This window comes from Populus alba, chromosome 9 (genome assembly GCF_005239225.2).
Source record: "Populus alba chromosome 9, ASM523922v2, whole genome shotgun sequence".
Classification (NCBI taxonomy): Eukaryota; Viridiplantae; Streptophyta; class Magnoliopsida; order Malpighiales; family Salicaceae; genus Populus; species Populus alba.
The window spans coordinates 1171950-1182862 of record NC_133292.1 but is presented as its reverse complement, the minus strand read 5'-3'; the positions used below and the strand labels follow the sequence as shown (position 1 = coordinate 1182862).

The 10913-nt window shown below is 35.8% G+C and overlaps 2 protein-coding genes across 2 annotated transcripts; one reads left to right on the top strand and one right to left on the bottom strand.

The window, feature by feature from the left end:
* Positions 1-1031: 1031 nt before the first annotated feature.
* On the top strand, positions 1032-2710 carry LOC118034756 (transcription factor FER-LIKE IRON DEFICIENCY-INDUCED TRANSCRIPTION FACTOR). The gene is made up of 4 exons (XM_035040138.2): positions 1032-1555; positions 1810-2004; positions 2093-2266; positions 2364-2710. The coding sequence occupies exons 1-4, from the start codon at positions 1076-1078 to the stop codon at positions 2457-2459; spliced, it is 945 nt and encodes a 314-aa protein (XP_034896029.1). The 5' UTR covers positions 1032-1075; the 3' UTR covers positions 2460-2710.
* Positions 2711-9352: 6642 nt separating this feature from the next.
* Positions 9353-10660, bottom strand: LOC118034760 (aquaporin TIP1-1). Its single transcript, XM_035040149.2, has 2 exons — positions 10149-10660; positions 9353-10006 (listed from the first exon to the last, which is right to left on the bottom strand). The coding sequence occupies exons 1-2, from the start codon at positions 10542-10544 to the stop codon at positions 9635-9637; spliced, it is 768 nt and encodes a 255-aa protein (XP_034896040.1). The 5' UTR covers positions 10545-10660; the 3' UTR covers positions 9353-9634.
* Between the last annotated feature and the right edge of the window lie 253 nt (positions 10661-10913).

The following is a 10913-nucleotide window of genomic DNA, read 5'->3' as shown; positions in this document are numbered from 1 at the left end:
AAAAAAGAACTCCCGATCGCCAGGAACTGAAAACCTTTAGACGGCCTTCCACGACTCCAATATAAAAACCCAATTTCATTTTCCTTATTAAAGGACATCAAACGTCAGAAGATACCTTTCACACTGCCCTTGGATAATTAAGTATGCTTCCTTCTTTCTTTCTTTTCTTAAGCATGCATCTAGATAACATTGTTTTAAAATCCGACCTAAAATTCATTATATAACAAGCCTGAATTTATGGGTGGGGAGAATTGACCTAACTTTTTTAAAAAATTCAAACAATTTCATAACTATTTTTTTTAAAAAAGTTAACATATTAATAACTAAGTTTGAATCATACTAATCCCGGATTAAAAAAACTACTATTTTTACTAGATTAATTATTTTTTTTTATTTTTTTAAATTTATATCAATCTAGATCCTCGATCAGCCAACTTCAAGATGCAAATTAATATTTGTTTGTAAAACCAAGTAATGAAGAATCAATGGTTGGGCAGTGAACTGAGGGGAGCAATTTAATTCGTCAATCCCATGTGTTTTGAAGCGAAGGCTCTTCGTTCCTTAATTTGGGATTGGTCTTTTCGAAGTAACGAACTGACCCAAAGCTCCATTTTCCTCTATTCAATATTGTAAGACTGCTTGAAACAAATAAAAGATCACAGAGCCTAAGAACAGAAGTTCAATGTTGTAAGATTGACTCGTTTTGTACATTAATAATTTTAATGTAAAAATAACAAAAATAAAATAAAAAATTATTTTAAAAATAAATATACATCACATTACTAAATACAGTCGAAGTCAATCCCTTCGAAGGATCTAAGATGACGAGTTGTAATATTGTAATTCGTGGAGGCACTAACAAGTCACTAAAAGCCATAGTTTATTTTTTAATTTTATTGTTTCAGAAACCTCCCAAACATAAACTAAAAACACTTCCAACGTCAGAGATTAATTCTCCATCTAGATTCCGTTCACACCCCCTTTTTCATGTGAACCTTCTTCTATATAGGAGATGATTATGGCCCTCCCAATTCCCATCAATTTTTACTTGAAAGAGACCTCTCTTATTCAAGGAATGGATAGGATGGATGATCCAGCTGGAAACTCTTTAGCAGTGCAGACTAATTATCAGTTTCAGTTGCATGATTTCATTGATGAAGCCAACTTCGATCGATACATTGATCTAATTCGAGGAGAGAATGAAATCACTGCTTTCGATTGTGATCTTATCAATGGCTTTTTGGTGGATAACCAATTTGGTCTGTCCACAGGAGATAAATTTGATTGTGATCTCATCAACCATGTTCCTACACACACTTCTAGTGCAATGGAACAAGATCCCAATTACGTCCCCTTTGCATTGCCGAGTTTTGACGGGGACATGGGATTAGGGGCTGAAGAAGATACTGATGAGGAAGACTCTTCTGGAACCACCACAACGACTAAGAAAACGAAGAAGGATCGATCAAGGACATTGATTTCGGAGCGAAGGAGGAGGGGTAGGATGAAGGAGAAGCTCTATGCTTTGCGGTCCTTGGTTCCTAATATAACTAAGGTATGTATTCCTATATATGTGATCCTGACCTTACTTTAACTTTGACATTACCATTAATGCCAGACAAGCTCGAATGCTCAAGCTCATTATAAGTTAAGAGATTATCAGTTTTCGATTCCGAGCAAGAAATATTTACTTTGTTAAATGTATTTAGGACTTCATTTGCTATTTAAATTGCTGTACTGTAACAGTAGGGATATATATTCCCAGGTGACTATATATATATCATGACACTAATCGTTGGAGAACTACAGATGGACAAGGCCTCCATAATTGGGGATGCCGTATTATATGTGCAAGAGCTGCAAATGCAAGCCAATAAGCTAAAAGCTGATATTGCCAGCCTTGAATCATCCTTAGGATCACATGGATATCAAGGGTCAAATAGAAATCCAAAGAATCTTCAAAATACAAGTAACAACCATCCAATTCGCAAGAAGATCATCAAGGTTTGTTTAATTATGATACTTTATTTTGACTAGCACAACAAGTAATTATACTATTATAACTTGTTTGACTTTGCATCTGGGGTTTTAGATGGATGTGTTTCAAGTGGAAGAAAGAGGGTTTTACGTGAGATTGGTGTGCAACAAGGGAGAAGGCATTGCAGCCTCGCTCTATAGGGCTCTCGAGTCCCTTACAAGCTTCAGTGTTCAAAACTCAAACTTGGCTACAACTTCTGAGGGGTTCGTATTAACATTTACTTTGAATGTGAGTTTTCTTCACTATCTTCGTTAAGCTTTCTTTGATTACTTCATGTTGTTTATTCATGGATTGATAAATAAATTATATATTATTTTCGAAACAGGTTAAAGAAAGTGAGCAGGACATGAACTTGCCAAATTTGAAGCTATGGGTTACTGGGGCTCTTTTGAATCAAGGATTTGAACTTTTTACGGCTTAATCCATCTGTTTAGCCCTGCCTCTACCCTCTCTCGAGCATATGAAGAGTTAAAAATGAGATTAAGACAATAATCATCATGCTTATCATTTAGAAGCCATGAATCTAGAGACATTTTGTACTTATGGATGGCTTTTAATTTGTTTCTTTGTCCAAGAAACGCAACTCCAATATGAAATATACTAATTTCCCACGACCTGTATCGTTTTGCTGCAAACAGAATAAAAGTCAAGAACAATTTCAGTTTTTTTCTACTCTCTACATGAACGTAGCCAAATGAAAGTCAGCTCATATATTTTGTTAATAAATTGCTACTTATTTGTGCAACCTTAGAGCCACTGACTTGTATAAAAAGGCATTCTTAAAGTGAAGAAAGCCTGGAACATTGACCAAAATGATGGTGAAGGACTAAAGTGACAAGCAAAAAAGTTGAAGGACCAAAACGTATAAAATTAACAGAATTAGCAACTCAATTCTGATTTATAAGAGGCCCCAAGAAAAGAAAGAGAAAAAAATAGAAAGAAAAAAATCCAAACTACTAGAGGATATACATGAAGAAAGCCTAGAAGATTGCCCAAGTTGGTGGTGAAGGACCAAAGTGACAACCAGAAAAGTTGGAGGACCAAAGTGTATAAAATTCGTAAAATTGACAACCCAATTTTGATTGACAAAAGGCTTTATTGGTGAAAATATTTTTATTTGGGGTAAATAAATACAAATTTGATAGGTAAGAACTCAATGAGTATTTTGAGAGGTTTAATTATTTTTATTAAGGACTTAATTGTAAGAAAAATTAATTTTGCCGCAAACAGAATAAAAGTCCAGAACAATTTCAGTTTTTTTCTACTCTCTACATGAACTGACCCCCCCCCCTCTCTATTTACGTTTTGTCCACAGAATCAATGAAGAAATTGAAGGAGTGGGGGGTGGGGGGGGCAACGTAGCCAAATGAAAGTCAGCTCATATATTTTGTTAATAAATTGCTACTTATTTGTGCAACCTTAGAGCCACTGACTTGTTTAAAAAGGCATTCTTAGAGTAAAGAAAGCCTAGAACATTGCACAAGTTGGTGGTGAAGGACTAAACTGACAAGCAGAAAAGTTAAAGGACCAAAACATATAAAATCAACAAAATTAGCAATTCAATTCTGATTGATAAGAGGCCCCAAGAAAAGAAAGAGAAAAAAAAATCCAAACAACTAGAGGATATACATGAAGAAAGCCTAGAAGATTGCCCAAGTCGGTGGTGAAGGACCAAAGTGACAAGCAGAAAAGTTGGAGGACCAAAGTGTATAAAATTTACAAAATTGACAACCCAATTCTGATTGACAAAAGACTTCATTGGTGAAAATATTTTTATTTGGGGTAAATAAATATAAATTTGGATAGGTAAGAACTCAATGAGTATTTTGGGAGGCTTAATTAATTTTATTAAGGACTTAATTGTAAGAAAAATTAATTTTTGAAGTTAATTTAGGCTTTAAGTGGAAGAAAATAAAGTATAAAAGTAGAATTGCAATTTTTAAAAAGTTAATTTGGTTAAATCAAGGGTTTAATTGCATAAATATTAAAGTCTGATAGGCAATTAGAGAATTCATTGAAGAAATCCAAAACAAAAAATCAAGTTGAAAAAGACGCATAATTGTAGGGGCTGAAATTAACCAAATCATTGGTTAAATTGAAGAAAATTGAATGTGTGATGGTCAATTGAAGGTCCAAATGCACAAATGAAAAACTAGGGCCAAGATGAAATGGCGCTAACTTTGGGGTTAATGATTGAGTTTGGCATAAGTAAAATTGCATGAAGTTAAAAGTTTGGAAGACAATTATGAGTGCAATTAAAAGCAATTGGAAGAACAAGGACTAAACTAAAATTTGTCAGGTACCAAATTAAAAATCCTAATTTTTAGGGTTTAGCTTAGACAATGCGTCATTTAACCATTGTTTAGCTTATTCTTCAATGGTTTTGGTTGATCGAGTATACACTTTCAAGTGAATGAATATGGTATTTTCTATAATCTCTGAAGTTGTAATTGCCACTATTTAACTGAGAAACACCTCTCTACAAAGATCAGTTACTCTTATTAAACATTCACATCTTATTTTCTTTTAAAAAAACTTAATAACATCTTATTCCCAATCGGCCATCACTATATTTTCATATTATAGGTTAATTGAGTTGATACTTTCAAATGAATGAATATGGAGCTACAAACCTCCCAATTGAGTATAGTTTTAGATCATGATATTAAGTTCTTTAGCTATTTTTGGTAAACTTTGTTGGGGAAATAAGGAACTAAATTTTTATTTTCGACAACTTGTCATCCTTAAACAGATGGACAAACTTAGATAGTGAATAGAACTTTATTACAACTTTTACATGTTGTTATTCAAAAGAATCTAAAAAGTTGGAAAGAATGTTTGTCTTTTATTGAGCTTGCTTATAATAGAACTATACATTTCTCCTTTTGAAATTTTTTTATAGGTTTAATTCACTAACACTTGTAGGCGTAATTCATTTATTTTTAGAAGAAATGGTAATTTTAGATGGTGAAAAGAAGGCAAATATGAGATAATTTTTATGCACTTTTAAAGCAAATAAAAGGTGTTAACAAGTTATTTTCCAACCCGATGATTGAGTTTGGGTGCACATGCATAATAAACAATTTCCTAACCATAGAAAATCAAAGTTATAGCCTCGTGGTGATTGTTCATTCCAAGTTTTAGAGAGGATAAATGGCAATGCCTACAAAGTTGATCTTTCAGATGAATATGATGTTAGTGTTACCCTTAATGTTGTTGATCTAACTTTATTTGACACAAGTTTTCATTCGAGGTTGAACCCTTTTAAGGAGAGCAAGGATGATGTGGATCATCCTATGAGAACACCAAGGACCCATTATACGTCCCAAATGGGTCCATCACAAGGTTCAAAGTGAATGCAATGAAAGAAGAATTGAATGGACTAGTTGTGCAAGTTTTAGCCAAGGTTGAACTTGGGGATCCTTTGGAGCATCAAGAAGAAACCTCAATACTTTTAATCCATGTGCAAGAGGGGCTTAATTCACCCTTATTTAGGCCATGAAGTTTCGACAATAAGGATGTCAATTTTGTATCAGTTTTGGCCAACCTTATTATATGATATTTCAATGTAAGGAGAAAACACAACAAAGAAAACAAAGAAATCCAAGTTGACATAAAAAACACATGTGGCGGCAAAGTTTTCTTGTTGTGCACATAGAATAATTCAATAACTTAATTGTGTTTTCAAGTATTGAAAGGATACCAAGAAATGACAAAGAGAAGCATTAAAGGCAACATCCTTTTTTCCTTTCAAAACAAGGATAAATACAAAGTTGAGGTCATAATCTTATTCTAACATGGAAACCAAAGGGGCAACAAGTTCTCCTTTAGTTCATAGGATTATTGGACAACACTATAAGCTATAAATAAGTATTGTATCAGACCTACAATATTTTCTTTTCTTCTTCTTTTCTCACGGCTGATAAAGACTTAGGACATATGGAAACCAAAGAGGCATCAAGTTCTCCTTTATTTTATTTTGTTAGCTACAACTTAAAGGCTTGTTTAGGCTTAATTAATACTTTGTTTTCAACTAGGATCTAAGACTTGTTTGGATCAGGGTTTGGGCTTACTAGTAAAGGTTTTGGGTCAGTTTTTGTAAATAGGTTAATTCAACCCACAAGAGTAGATCAATTAGAGTTAACTTCTCAAAACTATTTAAACATATGTAAGCCTGAATTTTAGCACCTTTAATGAATAATACTTCTGAAATTTTCAGTTAAACGTGTGAGAGAGATTCATGTATTATATGGTTCTTGAACAAACTGAATTTGACTTATCAAAGATTAATTAGCTTCGTGGCATCATTTAATTCTATTACAATAGTACTAGTGTTTTGGGATAAGTTTTCACTATGTCACACTCCTATCATATCTTTTTTAGCTTTCTAGGATTAGATATAAATTTTGATTATGAGTTGTGTGATCATGTGATCACAAGGTTCGTATCAAGACTAATAGTTATGGTTGTAACAGGTGATGTATAGTAAGCCAAGTGTCTGGTAGTTGTGGTACCTGTAAAAGGTCCTCTTTGATGTACGTGGAGACTCTTCGATGGTAAAAGCATTAACTTTGTAGAAAGAGAAAGTGCAATGATATTTTAGAAAAATAGACTCTGAAAATATATATGCTAAAAATATTAAGAATGAAGAGATTGTGAACCTTTGACTTGTAGAATTCATTATGTATTTATAACCCATAAATCTTGTCCTTTTTGTGGAGAGAATGGGTTGAAATGTAGTTTCACCCTTATGATATTTTGAATTGTATTCTACTCAAAATAATACGTATTGGATCAGTATAAAAGATTAAGAAACTCGCGTGGGGTTCCAAAAAAATATCTGGCAAGTGTTGAGTTTGGATCTATTAAAGGTGAAAAATGCGTCTATCTACCCATCTTGTTGGGCATGCCTCCAAAGCCTAGCATAAAAGCTGGCCACCCTAGCATCCCTTTAGGCTCAAGGTGCGTGTCCAAGCCCAATAGGGTGCTTGGGTATCTAACCCTTTACTGTCATAACCTAATTTTTTACTATTTTATTTTAATTACTGAAAAAAATGATGAAAAACAAGTAAAAATAAAATAAATAAAGAATTAATTAAAATTTGGGTTAAGGGTAACATAATTGGAAGTTTTGGGGATTAATTAAACTTTGAAATTAATTTAATTAATCAAATCAAGGGTTTAATTGGAGAATTGATAAGTTTTGAGACTTAATTGAGCTTAAAAATTAATTTAATTAATCCAATCAAGGGTTTAATTGGAGAATTGATAAGTTTTTGGACTTAATTGGCTTGGAATTAATTTAATTAATGAAATCAGGGACTTAATTGAAGAAATATCAAAGTTTGGGGTTTAATTGGGGTCCAAATTGCAAAACTTAAAATACAAGGACCAGCTTGAAAATGACGTGGAGATGCAGGGGTTCAATTACAATTTACCCAAGGACTGGGCTGCCAAAATTCAAAATGTCAAGGATCAAAATGCAATTAGCCATGTCCATCAACACTGTTCATCTTCTTCTTCACTCGACCGAACAAAAACGAATGCATCGCCATCACTCCTGCAATAACAGCCAATTTATTACCTGGTAACGGTGGCATCCTGTAGCTATAAAGCCATAGAAAACAAAGAACTGAAGGAAGAAAAAAAGCGATGCACGGCAAGGAGAGAGACTAAAACCTGGGGAAAACCGTGAGAAGGGGAGACCCAGAAAAGGGGGAGGGACAAAAACAAGGGGCTGAGGGGAGAGAAACAGAACCAGGGAAGATTTTGGTCCATCAACCAGCAGACCTTGTGTTTTTACCACCATCATCTTCGTCTTGAACGGAGAAGACTGGGCAGAGAAACAGGGGGGGGGGGGAAGAAAAGCCACGAACACGAGGAAGAAAAACTGGGGCAAAACTGAGGGCAGAACCGAGAGAAACAGGGGGGAACTGGAGCAAAAACCCAGCGAAAAAAAAACCAGAAGACGCGGAGGAAGGGGACGCAGAAAAAGAAAACGAAACGCAGAACAGTGAGCACAGAAAGAGACGAGCAGAAAGGAAAAACATAAGCAGAGGAAAGCCCCCGTGACCAGAACCAGTGTTGCTGCTGCCTTCGGTGTTTCCAGAACCAGGTAAGTAGGCTTCTCTTTCCCCGCTTTTCATTTTAATTCACTTTCTTTGCCTGCTCATGCACGCGTGATTTAGTTCACGCGTGCTTCATTAACTCAGCCGGGCCACTGGCTTGGGCCAGTGGCCGGGCTGGCTGGGTCCAGCCCAGTCCCTATGGGCTGAGCTGGGCCCAGCCCAAAAAATAAAAAAACCAAAAAAATAAAAATGAAAAAAATAGAAAGTGTAGAAATAAATTTTTTTGAATATCTTAGAAAAAATATATTTTTATCAACTTATTCAATGATATCAGGATCATGAATATATATATATATATATATATACACACACCGATTTTTTCACAGCTATGAATTTTTACCAACGCCAGAGTTGGAATTATTCATGGTGGATTTTTTTTTTGGGGGGGAATTTTTATCAACGCCAGAGTTGGAATTATTCGAGATCGAATATTTACTGGCGCTGGCGCCAGAGTCAAGAATATTATAAACAAATCATCATAGCATAAGTGAATAAATGTTTAGCAATTTAAGACAAAATCAGCAATACAGTCTGCTTCAGGCAGAACGTTTAAGGGGTGTTAATATCTTTCCTTTTACGTAATCAGTTCCGTACCATAGAATCTCTGATGACTAATTAGGGTTCCTAGTGACCATAATACTAGGTGATGACTCCTTAAACAAAATCTTTTTCCTAAAAGAATAAAATGCTAGAAATCTGTTCCTTTTTCATAATCAAGAATTAAATTTTAGGGCCGCCGCAATGTCGGGTGCGACAAGGCACATGCCAAGATACCCTAGCCCATGCATTTTGCCTATTATAAAGTTGAGCTATCATACTAGCCTATACTTCTTAAGCCCCAATTGAATATTAAGCTCAAGCTATAATAGGTGTTTTTAGAATTTATTTTGGAGGGTTTTTCTAGGTTCATGGAGAAGCATGTATTCTTAGGCTTCTACTTTTGTTTAATAAAATTCATAATGATATTGCTAACAAATGCGATCATGAAAATAGGAAATTAACGAAGAAAAAGCAGGATCCTATTTAGGGGCGGCCCTAGCCTGCAAATATTTCTGGATTCTTGCAATTCAACACAATTATTGACCACAATTTGCTATCAACTACCATTCTACCCAGGCTTGATTAGACATTTTCTCTACCTCAAGCAACACAAAACGACAAAAGCAAGGTGGTTAAACCTAAAATATGAGACCATAAAAACACATGACCTTAAAAATAAATTAACCATACAATAATAGTGAGGAGATAATTAACACAACAATACCTCCTACATGCTTGCCCAACAACCAAAACGACCAACTTAGAAGACAAGTTGAAGTTCTCACAACAATAATAACAAGGAAGAATTCAACGTAGTCTTAAACAAATTAAACAGAATTAAAAAAAAAAAAAAAAAACCTCGGATTTTGATTAACTAATTAAATATCGATAATAAATAGCAGAGACTGGTGGATCCATGGATTTCTCTCTAATATTCTACAACGGGCAGTGGCTCGTGAGTGTGGCTGATGAAGATGAGCTCGTAAACAACCCCGGCAAGCCCGCCTCCGATCAAAGGTCCAGCCCAGTAAACCCAGTGGTGGTACCAGTTCCAGCTCACCAAAGCCGGTCCGAAAGGCACCGCGGGGTTCAAGGCTGCTCCTTCAAAAGCTCCACCAGCCAAAATGTTGGCTCCCAGTACAAAGCCAATGGCTAGAGGTGCAATGACTCCCACATCACCTTTCTTTGGATCAATGGCTGTTGCATATACGGTGTAAACTAGGGCAAAAGTCATTACAATCTCGAACACAAATGCGTTCCATACACTCACCCCAGGGGACAGAGTGAACACTGAGACTGTCTGCACAAATTTTTGTTTCCCATCATGATAATTAGCAAAATATATAATGTCAAGTTTGGAGATACAAAACAATTAGCAAGAAAATCTCAAATAAAGCACTTTTCTACTTTTAGTTTTCTTAGTTTATGATGTAGCTACTCACCATGTAATGAGTGGTAAACTTAAGAAGCAAGCAAGCCACGGTTGAACCAAGGAGCTGTGCAATCCAATAAAGAATCCCACGGAGGAGAGTAATGTTGCCACCAAGGAAAGCACCAAAAGTAACAGCAGGGTTGCAATGGCCGCCGGAGATGTTGGCACTGGTAGCAACTGCCACAAATAAGCCGAATGCGTGTGCTAGTGCCACGGCAATCAGCCCTGCCGGGGATGTTGGTGCATTTGATGTAAGTTTGTTGTAGGCCATCGTAGACCCTTGTCCAGCAAACACAAAAATTAAAGTACTGATGAACTCAGCCAACGCAGCCTTGAATGCATTAGGATGAAAGTCAACCCCTACACTTCCGATCGCTATGCGGTCGATCACAATAAGATTAGGCATGGTGGTCAATTTTCAAGATCAAAATGGACGGAGAAAGGTCGGAGAACTATAAATGTTGAGGTAGCTAGGAAGGAGTGATGACACTTCTGGTAGGTGTGAAATCTATGCTTGTGAGTTGTGACCCACTTATATTGAACTTTCAAAGCGGTGGGAAACCTGCTATATGCGGTATCCGGTGACCTCTACATTGTTGGGACAACCTTTCTACCGACACCTGTGCCATGGCATGAACAGAAAAGCATCCACCTTCAAAAGAGTATGTAGGAAAGCCAAGCGGACATACAAGATAAGAGCTACGTATAATTTGTGATTGTGCATTCACTGCCAGCTTGATTGTGATGGTAGGGAATAGTGGGTTTGTCTTATCTT